The sequence below is a fragment of the Schistocerca cancellata genome, chromosome 9 (assembly GCF_023864275.1).
Source record: "Schistocerca cancellata isolate TAMUIC-IGC-003103 chromosome 9, iqSchCanc2.1, whole genome shotgun sequence".
NCBI lineage: Eukaryota > Metazoa > Arthropoda > Insecta > Orthoptera > Acrididae > Schistocerca > Schistocerca cancellata.
The window spans coordinates 199883435-199904512 of NC_064634.1; the positions used below are offsets into that span (position 1 = coordinate 199883435).

At 37.7% G+C, this 21078-nt stretch overlaps 1 protein-coding gene across 1 annotated transcript in view; it reads right to left on the reverse strand.

Annotated features, from left to right (window-relative positions):
* Positions 1-3629: 3629 nt before the first annotated feature.
* LOC126101283 (uncharacterized) overlaps positions 3630-21078 on the reverse strand; it is a 171033-nt gene continuing 153584 nt past the window's right edge. The window contains exons 12-13 of the mRNA XM_049911964.1: positions 20571-20888; positions 3630-8613 (exon numbers count right to left, since the gene is read on the reverse strand). Of these exons, the coding sequence (XP_049767921.1) occupies positions 8507-8613; positions 20571-20888 (425 nt within the window). The 3' untranslated portion in view covers positions 3630-8506. The remainder of the gene's footprint in view (positions 8614-20570; positions 20889-21078) is intronic.

Below are 21078 nucleotides of genomic sequence, written 5' to 3' on the forward strand. Positions count from 1 at the left end.
TTATAAGCTTCCATGTGCAACTGATGAAAACGAATGATAGATCATCTAGTCCCCCCTTTTTGTCTCTACCCACTCTCTCTCCTCCTCCTGTCCACACTCTGTTGCTTTCTCACTTCCTTTTAATGTAAAAATCAGAAAGGAGAAGGAACAGAACATCTCATGCCTTTTGGAATAATAGTGATCAGTGGACCTGTTTAAAAATCCTGACTGATTTGTCATCATCTGTCTGCTGCAATTCCCCAGCTTAAATCTTTGTTAATTATACGACCTCTGTCTTCTTTTCCATTCCATTCTTCAATTCAGTTTTAATTTGTATTTTAGTATGCTTCTCCCCATCGGTAGAAAAAACTATGAAATTGTAAGAGTACTAAAAGGCAGACCAGTATGTCCCTTTGGGAGGCAAAATTAAGTACTGACAATATACACGTGAAAATGTAGAAGAAACAGTAACCCAACTTCTGCATTAAAGTTACAATTCTCCATACCATAATTTTTAAAAGTATGTTGACACCCATCGTCAGCAAAAAATGAATGGCTAGAAAATGAAACAAAAATGACTCAGAAGAGAAACATGCATGAAAGGAGTTAGTGGAAGTAGTAATTCTTGTAGATCTGTTCCCCACTGTTTTCCTCATTTTGACATGTACTGCTTTATCCTCTGAGATTTCATTATGTCAAATCAAAATCTTGCATTTTCTTGGCAGAAATGTTTTCTAAGATATAATATGAATGAATTTCAAAGATCTGAAAGCTTTGACCATCAACCCAGGCTGTGCGTTTCTTGATTCTTCAGATTGCTTTGTAGCCAACCTAACACAGTAACCCGTAATTTCTCTGCATTGTAGCCAACCTAACAGAATAACCCATAATTTCTCTTTAAGTGTCAGGGATAGAATGCTAAGATCATTACTTCAATGTGGACTAGACTACTTCAGCTGGATATAGATTACTTAGAATTGGAATATTGTGAATCATCTCATCTTGATAGAATGTTAAGTGGTCACAAAGAAGGAAAGCATACAAGCCTGGCAAGAAAGCCATCAGTATTTGCTGTAATGTAGTGAATTGACTGACTTCCGCAATTGAGGGCTCACACCAGCCTGACACTTGCTAATTCTCTCTCTCTCTCTCTCTCTCTCTCTCTCTCTCTCTCTCTCTCTCGCTCTCCCTCCCCCTCCACCTCCCTCTCTCCCACTGTGTGTGTGTGTAAGGGTGGAAGGGGAGGGGTCATGTGGTCTGTACAGACAGCAAACATGACTGCAACTACAGAACTAGAGATTTTTTTTCCCATATTGATCATCTGCCTTTCCCATTGAATAGTAGTGTCTTCGACGTTGACACAATGGGAACAAAATAAATTAACTTAGATTGTTATAGAATCATTTTTCCTGCTGACTGTTTTGTCATATATACTCAAACAGCTCACTGCTATGTTTGAGGAGCGTTCAGTAAATACTGCAACTTTGTTTTTCTGTACCAGTTTCGGTTGATAAAAGTGTGGAATTGGTTGTGGGACGTCATGGAATTTACCCACTTCAGACACCCTCCCCTCCACAGTTTCATGAAGTTCTGATAGTGATAGGTGGCAGCGCTATATGTAGTCTTTAAAATGGCATGTGTAATGGAGGTGCAGTCCAAGCAGAGAGCTTCATTGACTTTCTTTTGATGGAAAACCGATCATCACAGATATTCATAGGCACTTGCAGAAGAACACTAAAGAGTCATTGGGCGAGGCATCTATCATCATTGCAACCAGGTTGCGCAAAGCTGTACAATCACCCATGTGTCAGCTAGCTGCACACAGCTGTGACTCCTGCAATGTCGGAATGTGCGGACACACTCATGCGAGGTGGTTGATGGATCTCTCTCACACACACACACACCTGCTGCTCAACTGGATGTCTCTGTTGGTGGTGCTGACACAATAGTGCATCAATTGGGGTACTCAAAGATGTGTGCCTGCTGGGATTCTCGCTGCCTAGCAGAAGACCATAAAAAGCGACAAAGGACTGTTGTATGAAATTGCTTGTGCTTTACGAGATTGATCGTGACAATGTTTTGTCAAATATTGTAGCAAGTTGGGAAACATTTGTTTCTCACTTCTCCTCCAAAGAAAAACTCCAGAGCTGCACCCTCAGCTGGTAAAGTCATGACGAAGGTCTTTTGGGACTCTGAAGGGGTTATTCTGTTTGATGTTCTCCCTCATGGTGCAACAATCAGCTCTGAAGTGTATTGTGGTACCCTCAGGAAACTGAAGAAACGATTTCAGCATGTTCGTCATTGCAAAAACGCAAATGAACTCCTTGACGACAACACAAGGCCTCACACAAGTCGGCCCACCTGAGAACAACTTACAACACTTTCAAGCTGTGACTTGGTCACCAAGCAAACAATGATCCAGAAAGTGTAGAATAAATTTATTTCTGCCTGTAATTGCAAAATGTTAGGTACCAAAATCTGAAAATGGTCATTGCCAACTGAATTTGGTAGTCTGAGGACGATCATAGATGGAAATAAAGAAATTTATTTTACAAAACTTCACTGGACTGTTCTGTCTCATCTACCCTACAGCCCAGATCTCAAACCTTCAGATTTCCATCTGTTTCCCCCAGTGAAGATTGTCCTCTATAGGTAGCAGTACATGGATGATGGCAATGGTAGTGATGCAGCCAGACATTGGCACCGACACCGACCAGTTGGGGGGTACCATGTGGGCATACAGCCCGTCCTCCCCCCGTAAAGTGGTTTAAGGCCAGTGCATTGACTGGTCATTATGTTGGAAGTATTATATAGCCAAAAGAGTGGGAAATAATATGGTGTACTTGAATTCCGAATAAAACCAACCTACTTTCAGAAAAAAATTTGTCGCATTACTAAATGAATGGCTCTCGTAATTATCTTCTCGATGCCTACTGTACAGTAAGGTGTGAGTGTTTCCTGAAAACACTTGTCATTGCACACACATCATTTACACATGACAGAATTAGGAAACTGTGGATACATTGTTTGCAAATTAAATTGTGTTGCAAGCGGAAGACATTCATCATTGTGTGTTCTTCTTTGGAGAGTCAACATGTCAACTCATTGCTTGTATGGGGGTTAACAAATCGCTGTGATAAAAGTCTAGTGTGTTTTGTGCCATTTCCAGAGGAAAGGTTTATGACTTGCTGCTCTTCACTGAAACAGCTGCTAGATACATCAGGATGGGCCATGAGGGACCAGATTACAGGGCCGTTTCCTGTGACCTTGTGATAACTGGCCTGAAGCGATGATATTTCTTTCTAGTGAAAGAATCTGCTACCTAGTGTTCTGCCAAACTTGTGAAACAAGACTGAAACAACTGTCACAGTAATTACTCAATTAGTGGGAAGAACTGGACTCAACTTGGTGTGTATAATGAGACAAATAGAGTTTTAGATCAAATTCCTATATGGTAACAGGTATGAGAGTTTTTTAAGTAAATTTTATCAGTGCAGAAAAGTACATTGCTTTAAGCTCTGGTATTCTTTTTTAAACACTTAATATTTTTTGTATGTAAATTTAAAGTCCGTTTTTTTTCTTCGTCTTATCTTCAGTCGTAGCTCATGGGCTAAATATAGCTGAAAGGGATCTGAGAAAATCAATAACTCTTTCAAGAAAAACATATTTAATAGAAACTCATATCCATTGTATTGAAACATTTAACACATCTGCTCACCCATAATTTTAAATTAAAGAGAACATTATGCATGTTACACAAGATATCAGCCACTAAAGATTGCACCAAAGTCTGTGTCCTCTTGTAATATAATTTACAACTTCCTGGTTGGTTCTGGTGGTTCTAAAGTGCTCAGAATATTGTGTATGGGTGGAATGTCACAGTAGGAACCATTGTTAATTCTGATACTTAAGTTTCCAGGATAGGGTGAAAATACCACATTGATCTTCACAAAGAAACAACCTTGCAACATACATAAGTAATAAACGTAACAATGGTGCAATCGTATTTTAGAAGGCATTAGCAAAAACTTGTAAGCTCAGAAACATCATGGCACCACAACACATTGAAGCAAGCTGAAAGACTGCAAAACCAGCACTCCTGAAGTCACTAACCACAAACTCAAAACTTATTGTAATAAGAAAATACAGTCAAATATCTTCATTGTGTTGAGTCGTATATTTATCATATAAAAAAATATAATATGAAATGTAGGAAAACCTTTGCTTAAAATATTCATGATACCTTTAAACATTTTTAAAAGCAATTTATTGATTGAAATACTAGCATTGATAACATTACCTTCAAATGATTCAGTAACAATTAGGAACTTTCGGAAACAAAACTTTATACTTCAGATTATAGAACTGTGGAATCTTAAGCACAACATGTGGTGCCCCAATCAAGAAACAATATTTGTAATGAGAGTTCTGAACTGAAGAAATTTTTTAAGCGAAGGTTCTCATTACATTTTACCGTAGTTCCATTTTTTATACTAGATATAACACACAATAAAATGTATTCTTCATAAAGGAAACTCTGAAGCAGAATGATACACATCATCAAAGAAACAGATTACTGATTCATATATGTTACGTTGAAGCACAGATCCATTTATTCACACTTGTTTATAGAAAGCAAACAAACATCTTGAGATCTTTTATGTAAAATTATATACACCACACATACAAATACTGATTTCTTATGCTCTCTTTCTGCTTACATTCATAAATTGCAGTACAGTGCATATGCAAGCTTCCACAGTAGTAGGTACAGTATTTCGCATCTGAATCTATGAGCACCGTGATTTTGTTAATTACCTCTCCACTATAATAAGTGAATTAGGCCCCAATTTCCATTGCAGTGGAAATTAAGTTCCCAGTAGTCATCAATAAGATGTACATAAGCTGTCTTAAAATTACATTTAAAAGTTCATATAAATTAAATTTAACAGCTCACAAAATGTCATATTCTCGCCATTCTTAAGAAAATGCGACACACCCGAAAAACTAAAGCCCACGGCCACAAAAGGGCACTGATTCTGGGCAAAAGAATCTCAAGGGATGGACGCCTCCACCTTCCCGCTGTTTTTGAGCAATCACTTTAAGAAGCCTCTTCTCACGAAACATGTACCATGGCTGTCAGCTTAAAAAATATATATGATACAACAGTGCAGGGTTCTTCTATATTATAAAAACATACAATTAGGCTAGCATACAAAGTCAGATAAACAGCTCCTGTTGACAGTGAATGTAAGCACAAATTTAGTGTAAAAATAGTACAAATAGTTACACAGCAATTTACATTACTTACATGGATTAACAAATACGTGGAGTAATTATTAATTTTAAAAGGCTCCTATTAAGTATGTTTTCAAATTCAGACAATCACTGTTATGCTAATGTTTACACGACACAGATGAATTACTTTACAAGAACAACAAAACAAAATCCCATTTTATGAAGAGGCATCTTAAATATCCAGTTTATATACCACTGAAATGGATTCTGCTTGGCTGTCTGCTATTATCAAGTATATTAGCCAGACTAGTATAAATATGACCATTTAAGCAAAGAGTACTACACGATGAACATCTTAACACTTTACTTTAAACATAAAATTACTTAAAGATGGGGTTAGTAAAATGTCCAGGCAGAGAATTGTGGCAACATCAATTAAGATACATTAAACAACTATTTTATAAGAGAAGAATCACATACCATATAGGTGTAATATTAAAGTCTGTACTTGGTCACACCGCATTAGTATCAATACAAAAATATTGAATTACATTTAGAATTAGTTCACATCAAATGTTACCCTTGCTCTTTCATAACCCTTTTTTATTTTTTTACGTGGGACACAAAACACTTCTTATAGGTCTCAAATTATGTTTGAGAGACTGACAAAAAGATAGCACAGAGTAATAGTTGTAAAAACACTCTAAACTGAAGCCACTATGTGGAAATGGTGTATAATAACACTGAATTGTTTGAAAAAATGATGAACCATAATTTCCTACAGTGTAAATTCTTAATATTCTGTGGATTAGCATTTTATTTTTAATAGAAGAACTAATTTCAAGCAAAGTTCAATCTCTCTGTCCAAAAATTTGTCAAATACAGTCCAAGGGCATGCTTACATCACACTGCTCCACCATGACTCTTTTCTATACCAGGCACTTGCAAGAACAATTTTGTTTTTAAATTCTAATTGATTTCATATTTTAATTCATTATGTACCATTGTGAGATCTCAGTTTGCAAAAGACACAGTTTTATCTATGCACATAATGGAAATATACAAATGTGGTTAAATGTCCAATTGTTTTTATTAGTTTCAGTAATCTGCACATTGGGTACAGTGTATGCAATTTGCCCTATAAAACAAATGGCACTGTTATAAACAGTGGATTGCTTGTTAAAAATTACTGAATTATTTCCCTACTCTTCTACGTATGCTGCTGAATAATGCATGCCAATTCATATACTGCAAACACAATAAAGATGTAAGAGACGATTCTGGTTGCCTTGCTGTGAGACATCCTGTTGCTGTTGAGACTGATAAAGCCCAGAGGAGAGGAATGAGAATTTAATTAAATATTTTGGTTGTCAATGAATGCTTACAGATGTGATTATATGGTTAATCATTTTTATTTTGTTTTGAAATTAACCATACTTATCAGAAAAAAATAAATGGCATAAAGCTGTGGTGCAGTGCAGATCATGTTGTTACCTTAAAATTGAATAAAATATGTTGACTAAATAAAAAAAATATAAGTTTCACAGTATTATGCAGGAAAGCATCGACACTTCAGGTCATTAAAGCAGATAATTTCAGACTTGTGGAACAGTACTCAATATTATATGTGTAATTTTCTTTTTGTAGCTCAAACACATCAGTTTGAGCAACACCAATGTCAACTATTAGGCACAGAAAAAGAGGAGAATTTTTTGGATTGCTTGGTCCCAGAACCTGCCATTGTGTAGAGAAGGCAGTAAAACAAGAACAGACTATTGAATAGCATTGTTGTAAGTCAGTGTTTAATTGTCGTCACTGAAAACATTGATGATTTATTTTCTAAACTATACAATATGCCTACATAATTATGTATTAAAACATCCAGAAATATATTCATTTGTAGGACATAGCCTTTTATGCAGTGATAAACTTGGCATGAAATTAGCTCAAAACCAGGCATGTATGTGAACCAATATAAAAATGTTGTTTCCTATCCCATTGCTTTGGGATACCATTAGTGTAGTAGCTTCAGAAAAGTGTTTTATTTATTCCTTATTACATTAATATACTCAAATGGCTTTTTAACAACAAAAAATGAGTAAAGTCAATACAATACTGTTTCTTCGCAGATGATTTTTTTCCAAGGAAAGGTTACAAAATATGATAATTAGTTCATTTCCAACCATCCGTACACAGAGAAATGATCCTGCTGCTTATCATTCACACTTTGACACATCTCTAATTCTTTTTATGGCAGTTTTGCATAACTGCCAATATTATTACCCATTTTGAAATATATAAAACAATTAACTTCAAGATATATCTTCAACTTTTCATCTTGTTTCAAGAATATTACTGGTCCTGTAATTTACTTTATCACAAGTGGTATTTTAAACATAAACTTTCAACCTACAGTCCACATCACAAGAAGGTAATGTATTTATGAGGAATAGTCATTTCCAAGTTTCTCATTTCCACCATCACCCATCTATTGCATTTAATTTGCATTCCCAAGGAAGAAACAATTCTTCTAGTTTCCAAAGCACCCATTATCTCGAGAATGTGGACTCAACTAGCATCTGCTTTCTTTCATGAATAATTCCCATACTTTGCAGACAATAGCAGTGTTGTAAGCAATACAGCACAATAAGAAGTTTCTTGGTGAACAAAACCATTAGGTCCTCTTTAACAGACAGTGCATCAATTTAGTGACACCATCTAAATACTGTCTCAGTGACAGAACCACACGAAATCTGAACCATGTAACAATTAAGTTCTTGTATTCCATTAGTGTTGTATTATATATATATGTACATATGATATACATAATTATCTAAATTAAATGTCCATTACCTAGAAATGGCATTTAGATAAAATCATTCATTAAACCATATAACATTATATCATTATTTACATTTTTCACTTGACAAAAAATTATAATTCTTTTAAGCACAGTTTTCTCAGCTGCCAGGATATCCATCTGTGATACGTACACCAATGTACTTGATAATTTATATAACTAAAATTTTTCTGCCACTCTGATGTGCTCACTCCGTACCAGGCAAGCAATGTCACAAGTAGAAAAAGTAGCCAATGATTATTTCAACGAACAAATTAGGCTATACTTTAGTGCCGGGAACCATTCTCATACTCAGAAATACATTTCACTGTGGAACCACCCATCCACAGAGCTGCGGGTGGGCAACAGGACTCGGCTGTCTTCAGGTGTGGTAGCACAGTCGGTGGCAGCAGTGTCACTGTGCAGGTTCAGATGGCGCGTTTGCCGTCATCATCTCAGGTTCGAAACAAGCAACACAAGACCGGCGAGAATCAGGACGGAGAACAGTACAGCTGAGGTGGTCTGTGCACCTCCTGTTGGTGCACTTGTGCAGTGACCTGTAAATTATTAATTCGTTCATTCAGTCATTCATTCATTATGTTGTGTACCTCCCATCATGAAGGAGAATCTTCATGATGATAACATCTTAAGTCATGTGTTCAATAGAAGTAACTTTTTAAAACTGTAATAAAAGAGTAATTTCCATTTGTGTTTACTCAGCCTAAATTTAGTGCAGTAAAATTAGAATGCAAGCTTCTGTTCTGATGGAGACGGAGGCTACTTCTTTCCAGCTCCAGTAGCTAGTTTAAAATCTACATAACCACAGTGACATTTATCATGGAACTACAGCCATCATCTGCATGTGTAACAAAGTAGAGACCCATATGCAATATGATTTGGTATGCGTTATGCAACTAACAGGAATCTTCAGTGCTTGAAACCTAGATAATTATAGGAGCAGCAAGTTATGTTGGCAAATGAATCTAAGTAATTCAATATATTTTAAAAGACATCAGCAATATGTGCCATTATCTACTTTAGTATATATTTTACTTCTCACTTTTAATGAATAAATACTTTATTTACATATTTTCATTTTGGATCAAAGCACTTTCTCCACCACATTCCCAACGAGCAGATTCCATCCCCAAAGTATGAATCCAGGTGGTCAGCGAAATACATATAGTGCCATATTATCTCAATTGGAATGAAAATGTTTTTCACCACAAATTTCATTACATGTGGCAATAATTGACAAAGTGTTACACTCCAGTCTACTCAGTTTTCCCATTATCAAAACACATAGTGACATGATGCAGTGTCCTTTTTATGCAGTACGGGGCTCCTCTCATGTATCCTTTCCACACATCTAGTCCAAGAGTCTTGCAAAGTATTCACTAGTTATTGTTAAACTGTTTTGCATTCAAGGAAACATTGGCCATCCTTTTTGGAAAATGAAATTGATTCCAGTTTTTTCACATGATGTTTTCCTTTCTTGCATACAGTAGTGGATCTCAGACAGACTGATTCTTTTAAGAAGTAGTCTGAACATTTATGAGAAGTTATTCAGGGTGTATACGACCCGGGACAACCGGGAAATCCGGGAAAAACCCGGGAATTTTTTCATCCGGGAGAAAACCGGGAAAAACCCGGGAATTTTTCGGAATTCCGGGAATTTTTCATTGTTTTAGCTTTCAGTTAAATTATTTTAATTTTGGCTTGCGAATTGATTCTCTAGCAAAGACTGTTACTGTATCCTGCTGCTGGAGAATGATACTGCAGCAATAAAATATAAACGAAAGGGGAAAAAAATAAAACTTTAGTGACAAATGAAATGTGCAATTTACAACAACAAAAAACCGTGCACGCACAAGCGTTTGCAAATAACAAAAATTGTCAAAGGCCATAGGGCGCAGCCTGTAATTCTTCATAACAATAAACTGCATGCTATGAGCATGACGTCACAACTGTTCACATTAGGTTCGTTTGACCAATTGCCAGCGGTCTGTTGCGCATGCGCATTTGACTCGCGTACCAGCAGTACCTTCTCCCGCTACTTGAAGTTTGGCTGTTACCTGTATCGGTAGCAGCAGCAAGCAGCCAGATGCAAACGAGAAAATTTTTTCTCGCGCGCCCTAGTTGCCAGATTCACGCTTGCACAGAGTTGTTGTGGGGAGGGGGTTAACCTCCACGTGACACGTGTTTACGTTAAGTGATTTCGCTGCTTCTCTTCGTGTACAGCTCCCAAGTCAAATGAAAACAAAACGGATTTCTGTGGCCGGGAGCTATCAAGTGAATTAAAATACATTCACATAATTACGGAGGGCAGAAATATATTATTAATTTCAGTTTTCTGATTTGATTTTATTTCCAAGTTAGTAGCAGTCAAGCATTAATCGCCTTGCAGAACAGTGAAGTTATTTTTGCAAGTTTGCTAAAGAAATTTAGCTTTATTAATCTTTCCGCTGAGGCAATCATTTCATTTGAAACAAAGTGTTTCATTCTACACTATTGGCTAGTTCCAACTTTTCGCTGAATTTCAAGTGTACGTTATCATCTTCTGCCATATATGGCATTATGCCATAAGAAAGAACCAAAAACGAGATCGTAGACTACTGGTACTCCAAGAAAATTTACATCCCAAAAACCACACTGAAAAGCTTAATATCAGATGGGACCTACTTCATTGTGAATCTGGAAAAAGCCAATTCGCACTTCAAGCCTAATTATGCATTTTAGTATGGTTTACGAAATTCCGATGCTCTTTGGAGTACCCTCTGATGCCCTGTTTCTTTTATGGTGTAATGTAAGCTCTTTTAGTGCTTTATACAAACGAACATACGGGCTTCCTACACCACTGCAGTTGCACACGCACAATAATGCCTGTTTTCTGGTGCTCTCTGGAAACGTAAATCAAACCTATTTCTAACAGTCTTCGGATAGTATTGCGAACGGTGGTTAGAAAAGTGTTACTTTCAAAGTCAATTTCTTTTTACGCAAGATGAATTATGTTACATGTGAGAAAGTGGGATGGATATCTAAATCACAGAGCATTCGAAACTGAACAGTTTGAGGACCAGCCACTTACAAGAATTTCGAGCCGAGACATTTATGTCATAATTTTAAATTTACTGGCACATTTGTGTGATGTATCTTAAAATATAACACACGCAAAAAAGATCAATATTACATGTGAAAGCTTAGCTTCTGTTGTAGCGTGTTAATCTTAGAGACTACCGGTAATATTATATGTGAAAGCTTAGCTTCTCTTGTAGATAAACGGTACTGTGTACATCAATTTAAACCGTTAACTTTTCCTATTGCGTGTTTGCGCTATGTAACCAGTGATCTTGCTATTGGCTGACTGTAACACGTGTCCTATGCTCTGAATAGCTGCTGCCATCGGCTAACGAGATCTCGTGGCTTGAGATATGACTCGCTTACAAAAGGACATCGCAACCTCGGTTTCAACGCTCCGCAAACTAACGCGCTGTGTTTGGTGCAATTCGAATTTATACTTTCGTAATACGAAAATATAGAACGTATATGTTGCTGCAAATCAAAGGTCTTTCCAACACTTCTCTCCTTTTTTTAAAATTAAAAGTCTCTCCAAAACTTCTCTGCCCGTCTTCTCTTTTTTTTCCGGGAAGTTCTATGCGATTGTATAAAACGTTAACCATTCAAAGAATTGATAAGTTTTACAGTTCCGAGGGAAAATCTACGGAAAACCTACTGTCACTTAGCACAGAAAAAGTGTATTTTCGCCCGGGAAAAAGCGAATTTTTTAAACGGGTTTCCGGGACAAATCCGGGAATAATCCGGGAATTTTTTTTCCTTGTCCCCATATACACCCTGTTATTGTAAAATGTGAACTTTTATGACTGGAAATGTCCAGGCCATTATGCCATGGTGAAATGAATATCACATTGAAACACACAGTTTTGTACCCGTATGCAAAGGACATCTTCAGGAGAGGCTGTAGCTTTTGCGAATGTCCAATGCACTAGCAACTGAAAAAAAAAAAGTCCTTGTGCTCCCATGTAGAGGCATAACATCCTGTTTTGAAAATACTTACATAATTGGTAAGTGTCAATTGCTGTAGTCCATTATTGCAATCATTCCATAGTCGAAGAGTGGTACACATCTTCATCAGCCCCAGAATCCAAATTCCTTTAGGTTCACACCCTCCTCTTACCGATTAAAATTATTGGGGTTTTTAGGAACCTGTATAACCCCCACGTATACATAGTGTCCACTTGCACCTGCCACTATCTGAGTCTTATGAACTTGAATCCAATGGTCTCTTGGCTGCACATGTTCCCCAACAGCTGATCTGTCTGTTTCTCTATTACTACACTTGTCCTTGTGCTCTTCTAGTCATTTTTCGACAGTTCTTATAGTAGGACCCAGGTACACATCCTCACAACTACACAGTACCTTGCAAACTTCTGCTTTTTCCAGTGAACTTTGAGCACCCTTGGTAGATCAGGTGTTCCTGTATCTTCTAGGTGGGTTTGTAGATTGCAGTGATATTACATGTTGTCAAGCTGTTACGTCTTTAACAGGTGGCAGGAAAACAGGATTTTGCAGAAACCTGTAAGTCAGTTGCCATTTATCTCAGACATTCGTCTGCACTGCATTGGTGAGATTTCAATTCTGCATTGAGCAACTACATTCCCAGTTGTTCCTCACTCTGTCCACTAATGCTTTTATAAATCTATCTTTTGTTGGCGGTGGTGATTTCAATCCCAATGTAGATAATGGTTCATGTGTGTTGGGTTTTGGATATAACATGAGGCCCAAGCTACCATCTTCTTTCTAGGAGACCAGCACATCCATAAAATGTAATCGGCCATCTTCCTCTTCCTCCAAAGAGAACTGAATCTTAAGATTTATTTCTATTGGGAAGTTCTTGGAAATGACCTACTTCCTCTCTGCCATGTCTCCACAACACAAATATATTATCCATGTAATGGATGTAATGTTTGTTGACATTTCGCAATGCTTGTCCTCCAGATGTTTTTTATAAAGAAAATTTCCATCATTCAGCTTAGGGAGCTCCCCATTACTACACCATCCATCTGTTTGTTAAAACTCATTGTTCCATAAGAAACTAGTTGCGAGACAATATTTAAAACATTCTGCAATATCGGCAGGAGAAAATCAGATTCAGCTATTTCAATACATCATTAAGCCGAACCATGGTGAACAGCAATATCACATCCAAAGTGACAAATGTGCCTTCTGGCTGGACCACTATTCTACTTAATTTACTGATAAAATGTTACAGATTCATTTTCCCCATGGATAATGGTGATGCAGCAGTAGTTATGAATGTGGCTGACTATCACAATAACATTACCAACTTACTAGATCTGCAGCAATATACGAAGTTGAATAAGGACTGTGTAAAGAAGGTTCTTGAAACTGTTACATGTTTAATAAAAAAAAGTCCTTAATCGAACAAAGCAGTCAGAGAGGCCTTTTCAGTTCAGTTGCACTACCAACGAGATTTTATGGGTTGGCGAAAATTCATAAAGAAAATGTTAAATTGACAAGGGAATGGTCCAATAAGACGTGTCGAAACCTACCCTGCTATTTTTTTACACAGGGAGAAGACAACGAAAGAAATGCACTGTCAAAATTTTAGCTGATAAGAGGCACTGCAAGTATTAAAAAAATAGCTGAAAATTGCCAAATTCATAACGCGCCAAGCAGCAGTAGAAATCTACACCCCTACTGGCACTGCAGCAACTGTACATGCTCAACTAGGTACACACACAGCCGAGGTTGGCAATACATTTGTAAACAGGAAAAACGACAACAACCCGATTGTAATTTGTAAAGGACATTCCAGGTTACCATTCATTGGTAGTTTCTCTGACACTACAGCTCACAGTCTCAAATTAGACACTCAAGTAACATCTATTACAAATTATCAGGTGATTTTTTGCAGTATTGGTAAGCATTGACAATAAAGGTAAATCGGAATTAATATATACTGTGCTTTCATAAGGCATGCCTGCCAAGAGTATCTTTTTTTTTTTCCTAGTTTCACAGTAATGTGGAATCCAATTAACATTCTCAATTTAGCAATTATGAAATATGAAGAACGTGGTTTCCAGTCAAAATCACCTACTTCTCCTGAGGATATACATTTGTGTCATTTGTTAGTTGATTTCTTTGACATTCGAATGATACCGACAGTTTGTTTTAAATTGTGGATACATTAGAAGAAATAGGAAATAACTGTGACAATAGCTTTCAGTGGCAAAGAAAAGGCAGTGAAATTCGTAAAATCGGAGCATGAACTGTACAAATGGAAGAACGTATTACATAAAGTAAGAAATATGTGACAAGGGAAACCCGAAACCATATGAATGAAAAACTGTCCGAAAGATTTACAACTGCTCCTGATAGGCTATGCACCATTACCATTGGAGATCTACAAGACTGTGCCCTCCGAATTGCATCTGACATGTACGTTGCTAATTTCCAGTCTTCGTAAACCTGGCTACACAGATTCAAGAAATCATACAGAATACGAAGTCACAAAATTACCAATTTCACGTCATGTAAACGTGTAGAACAGCTGCCAGTGATAGGCAAGGCTATAGAGAAATTCATAGCTGACATAAAGATGAAACTATGTGTTTTCCCCAAAACTGTTGTTTATAACACTGATCAATCAGGTTTCGTGAAAGATCTGTGTGCACACCACACTTTATCATTTCAGGGTGAAAAAAAGACTGAGTCGGTTGCCCTATCAATGAATGCAATGACACTTTCATATACGATAATGCCAGTGATAAGGATAAGTAGTTTACTGTTTCTGCAGCTGTATATTTGTCTTCAAGAACTGCAAGGCAAATTAGGACCAAAAATAAAAAATGGACTGTTTAGTTGCAAAAATCTTGTAATCGACGTATCAAAATCTGGAAAAATTGGATTGAATAATTTTAAACATTTCATTCGAAAAATATTGCTACCAGCTGCAGAAATGAATTCATTGCTTTTGTTGGATTCATGGTCTGGACATAACCATGCCTCTGTTTTTGTGGAGGACGACGAAAAATCAGTAGATGTAATGTGGATTATGCCTGGAACTGCTAGTGCGATTCAACCTCTCGATAAAGAATTCTTTCAACAGTGGAAAGCATGTTTTAGGAAATTATCAGACAACCTAATTTCTGATACCTTTCTCATTTCAGGTTTATCAGCGGAACAGTATTCTTAAGCTCCAGTCATTTGTGCATTACCAGGTTTCTTTGCCACACTTCATGAATCTCATCTAGTATGTCTGGTAAGCACAGCAATATGCAGAACAATGGCCAGGGCCATTTCTGACACCATCCCAATTCTGTCTAAATAAAACTAGTGGTTACTGCAAATTTTTGTGACAACTACAGGGAATAAACAAACTATTTCACTGATAGTCAAATGTCCAACATTCAAACATTATTATAAGGAGTGGCCTACAGGAATTGTTATAAAATGTAGTACTGCAAAATGCATTTCATTTCAACAAAATACAAGTCCTCATTGATGGAAGTCATCTGTGACATCAAACACTGCCATGATTTTATTTTCTCTGCTAGCCACTTTTTATCAGAATATATGTGCAAGAACTGAACTGTGATATGCCAAACCAACATGTCTTTCGTGGCCACTCCAACGTCTGTGAGAAGTGAATACTTAGTTAAAAATCATAGTGAAAAAGTTGTGGTCTAACCATGATTTGATCCCACGCACTCTGGATCACGAAGTTCATGCTTTGCCACTAGACCATTTTTCATTTTTGTTTTAGGGGGGGAAAAAACAAATATGACCATTAAACCCTACACACATAGTGGAAACGCTAGCTGTGTCACCTCTTGAGATGATGCTTGACTTTTGGTAATTAGTGTTCTGTTTATAAATTTCCCCTTAATGGTAATGAGAAGCCGGGAAAAATGGCAGCCAACATACAAGGAAAATTTTGGACCAGTACTAAGGAGAGATGGAGATGCAATTCCATGTAAAGTGCACGATCGCCACGCATGTCACACTTCCATACAAATTGAGATACTTAAATTCATCCATCTGTTGGTCATTTTGCATACTCCGTCACGAACAGTGTGCTCACCATGCAAAATAATCCTCACTGAATAGCAAAGTTTTGCATTGTGGGTCTAACAAAACAGAGTTGTATCCTGTATGCCAAATATTACCTCTAAAAGCTAATAACACAGTGTTCATAGGTAATGTTCTTTACCTTGTATTCTCTTCCATTCCCTCTAGTATAAACGAGACTACCCAAAAACAACCAAATGGTAGTGAATTTTCTAAAAATGCTCATTGGCACATGTTTGCTTCCGTTTGTTCCATTGTAAACCAGTCTTTAGGTGCTTAAAATTGATATCTGTGAACTTCAGATAATTCCGCTAGGCGGCACTTCTTGAGTGATTCGCCGAGTCACACACTGGGTGGGCAGGGCTGTACAAACCACTGTTAGACTCTGTTTTTCGTCTGGCAAAAATGTGTAGCTTCAAGATTTTTTACAAAATACTTGCAGTGCCTCTTAGCAGTTAAAATTTTGGCAGTGCATTTCTTTCTTTGTCTTCTTCCTGAGTAAAAAAAATTCAGGGTAGGTCTCGACATGTCTTATTGGACCATTCCCTTGTGATAGCTATAGTAATTGTCATTGGTTCACCCACCTATTTGATTGGTAAGTGCTTGGCTACATTGTTACAACCACATGAAGAATATGCCAAGTTTTATCAGCTTATCTCGTCAGGGGTAATATAGATACTGCCTACAGGAAAATTAAAGAGACCTTTGGAGAAAAGAGAAACACTTGTATGAATATCAAGAGCTCAGATGGAAACCCAGTTCTAAGCAAAGAAGGGAGAACAGGAAGGTGGAGGGAGTATAGAGGGTCTATACAAGGGTGATGTACTTGAGGACAATATTATGGAAATGGAAGAGGATGTAGATGAAGATGAAATGGGAGATATGATACTGCGTGAAGAGTTTGACAGAGCACAGAAAGACCTGAGTCGAAACAAGGCCCCGGGAGTAGACAACATTCCATTAGAACTACTGACGGCCTTGGGAGAGCCAGTCCTGACAAAACTCTACCATCTGGTGAGCAAAATGTATGATACAGGCGAAATACCCTCAGACTTCAAGAAGAATGTGATAATTCCAATCCCAAAGAAAGCAGGTGTTGACAGATGTGAAAATTACCGAACTATCAGTTTAATAAGTCACAGCTGCAAAATACTAAAACGAATTCTTTACAGACGAATGGAAAAACTGGTAGAAGCCGACCTCGGGGAAGATCAGTTTGGATACCATAGAAATATCAGAACACGTGAGGCAATACTGACCCTACGACTTATCTTAGAAGTTAGATTAAGGAAAGGCAAACCTATGTTTCTAGCATTTGTAGACTTAGAGAAAGCTTTTGACAATGTTGACTGGAATACTCTCTTTCAAATTCTGAAGGTGGCAGGAGTAAAATACGGGGAGCGAAAAGCTATTTACAATTTGTACAGAAACCAGATGGCAGTTATAAGAGTAGAGGGACAGCAAAGGAAGCAGTGGTTGGGAAGGGAGTGAGGCAGGGTTGTAGCCTCTCCCCGATGTTATTCAATCTCTATATTGAGCAAGCAGTGAAGGAATCAAAAGAAAAATTCGGAGTAGGTATTAAAATCCATGGAGAAGAAATAAAAACTTTGAGGTTTGCCGATGACATTGTAATTCTGTCAGTGACAGAAAAGGACTTGGAAGAGCAGTTGAACGGAATGGATGGTGTCTTGAAGGGAGGATATAAGATGAACATCAACAAAAGCAAAACCGAGGATAATGGAATGTAGTCAAATTAAGTTGGGTGATGCTGAGGGAATTAGATTAGGCAATGAAACACTTAAAGCAGTAAAGGAGTTTTGCTATTTGGGGAGCAAAATAACTGATGATGGTCGAAGAAGAGAGGATATAAAACGTAGACTGGAAATGGCAAGGAAAGCATTTCTGAGGAAGAGAAATTCGTTAACATCGAGTATAGATTTAAGTGTCAGGAAGTCGTTTCTGACAGTATTTGTATGGAGTGTAGCCATGTATGGAAGTGAAACATGGACGGTAAATAGTTTGGACAAGAAGAGAATAGAAGCTTTCGAAATGTGGTGCTACAGAAGAATGCTGAAGATTAGATGGGTAGATCACATAACTAATGAGGAAGTATTGAACAGGATGGGGGAGAAGAGAAGTTTGTGGCACAACTTGACTAGAAGAAGGGATCGGTTGGTAGGACATGTTCTGAGGCATCAAGGGATCACCAATTTAGTATTGGAGGGCAGCGTGGAGGGTAAAAATCATAGAGGGAGACCAAAAGATGAATACATTAAGCAGATTCAGAAGGATGTAGGTTGCAGTAGGTACTGGGAGATAAAGAAGCTTGCACAGGATGGACTAGCATGGAGAGCTGCATCAAACCAGTCTCAGGACTGAAGACCACAACAACAACATCAGTAAATTAAATGGCATAATGCTCCAGCCAGACGACATATTAGTCAGTTTTTATGTGGTATAACTGTTTACCATGGTTCCACTTAGTGAGGTGTTGGAGCAGCTGAATCTGGTTTTTTTCTGCAGATATTGCAGAACTTCTTAAATATTGTGTCTCAGCCACTTTCTTATGGAACAACGAGTTTTACAAAAAGACAGATGGTGTGACTATGAGGAGCCTCAGAAGTCTGGTGACAGCAATTTTCTTTATGGAAATAATCAAAGAACAAGCTTCAGGAACAGTCGTTACATGGCTGATACATATGAGTTGTGGAGACATGGCAGAAAGGAACTAAGTTGTTTTTATGAACATCCCAGTGGAGTTAATCCGAAGACTCCTTTCACTTTGGAGGTGGAGGTGGATGGTAGATTACATTTTCTGGATGTGCTAGAAAGAAGATGGTAGCTTGGTCCACATAGTATATTGAAAATCTATGCACACGGACCATTACCTACACTGGGATTCAAATCACCACCTTCGACAAAAATGAGATATTATAAAAATGTTAGCATATAGAGTGAGAAACATACATGAACGTGAGTTGAAATATCTCACCAATGCATTGCAGAAAAATGAGTATTTGATCATTGAGATGAAAAGAACCTAAAGACAGCCACGAAAAGATCATAGTGATGTACAGACATCTGCAAAATCCATGATTTCCCTGTTATCCATTAAAGACAAGTAACATAAAGTAATGGCATGAATGGCTGCAAGGCACTGAATGGCAGGTTCAGCCACCTAATTGGAAGTGTTTTTCCCTATCCTTCACACCCACAGGCATGTTTCCATCACGAAATAAGAAATCTATGTGCGTACGTGTATATGTTAAGTGTAGGTGACTACAATGAGTATTTGTGTGTAGTGTCATGTTCGTGTTGGAGATGATGAGAGATGGGAGAAGGTGAAACCTGGCACCAGCACATACCTTACTCCTCTTGAAGAGTATCAAGAGGACCGCTGAGCTTATCATCCCCATCTGATGGACAGATCAGTATCAATAGTGTCACAAGCCCTCATTTCATGAGAGACTACGGAGAGGTTTGATATTTAAACCAGGATGTTGGCACCACATCTAAACTTAATGTTGCCATCTTTCCTCCCCCTGCCAGTCAAATACTAGCAATAAAAATTTCTTCCACCACAAGGACCTGAACCAATTACTTGTAGGACATGTGCCACCACACAAAAGTATGTTAGCGACCTCAGCCACGGTGGTGAATTAAATACATAACTGACTGCACAGGAGCAACTTTAGGTGACTACATAGGAAATAGTTTGACAAAACAAAATATCCATGTTCTATTAACCCACCCAGAAGATACAAGAACACTAAAGTTGGCCAAAGATGCTCACAAGCTGCTGGAAAAATAGAAATTTACAAGCTACTGTGTAGTGGTGGGCACATGTGTGAGGATACTAGTAACAGAACTGTCAAAAGACAACTAAAACACCATAAGGGTAACTATAGTGGGGAGAAACAGACAGATCAGCTGTTGAGGAACATGCTTTGCAGCCAGTAGACAATTGGATTTGAATTTCTAAGACTCAGCTACAGGCAGCCACAAGCAGATATTATGAAAGGCCGTACAGGGAGGTGATACAAATTTCCAAACACCCCAATAATTTTAATTCGAGGCTGGGAAACTATATGATATCTGGTGCTGGTGGCAGTAGTGGATCACAGCAACTGACAATGGCCAAATGTGTTTAAGTTTTTAAAACCTGTCACACCACTGCATGGGAGCATGTGGATACAGAATTTTACCTCAGTCAGTAGCAAACCAGAACGCCCTTGGACTTTGAAAAAAAAGCTACAATCCCCCTGGAAGGTGTTTTCTTCAGATGGGGATCAAACACTGGGTTTTGACATTACCATTGTACTGTCTTATTATATCTGAATGCAGTGATAGAAAAAAGAACAGCAAAGAATGAAGAATTCATGCAGTGAATTGATAGCTGTACCTGTCATTGTGAGATTGTAGAAACTCTCTCCAGTGACACCAGGTACTACATTTCTTCGGCAGTAGTCTGTGACAGAGGACAGCATCAACCTCATCTCACTTGCAGATGTGCTGCTGCTTACTCCACCACCACGCCTTCTTTTCCCAGTAAAATCAGAACCAGTGGTTCCACTTGATGTGAAGTCTGATGGTGTCCCTGCCCCACCAGCTTTTGTGTAGATGAAACAGTAGTGGTGTGCTCCTCCAGATTTGCGACTTTTTGGAGACACAATCAGGTAGTTTGTTCCATTGTCCTCCCAGCTTCCATGGCACAGATACTCTGTTGAAATGAATGTTATAATTCACTACATAGAACAAAAATTCTTTCAATAATACATTAACTGGTTATTCTTACAGAACAAAAATTATCACAAAAATATTCAATTTTAATCGATGATTTTTACTAATATTATGCACAATGTCAGAAAACCATCTTATGCTAAAATGTTCATTGTTTGTAATAAAAAATT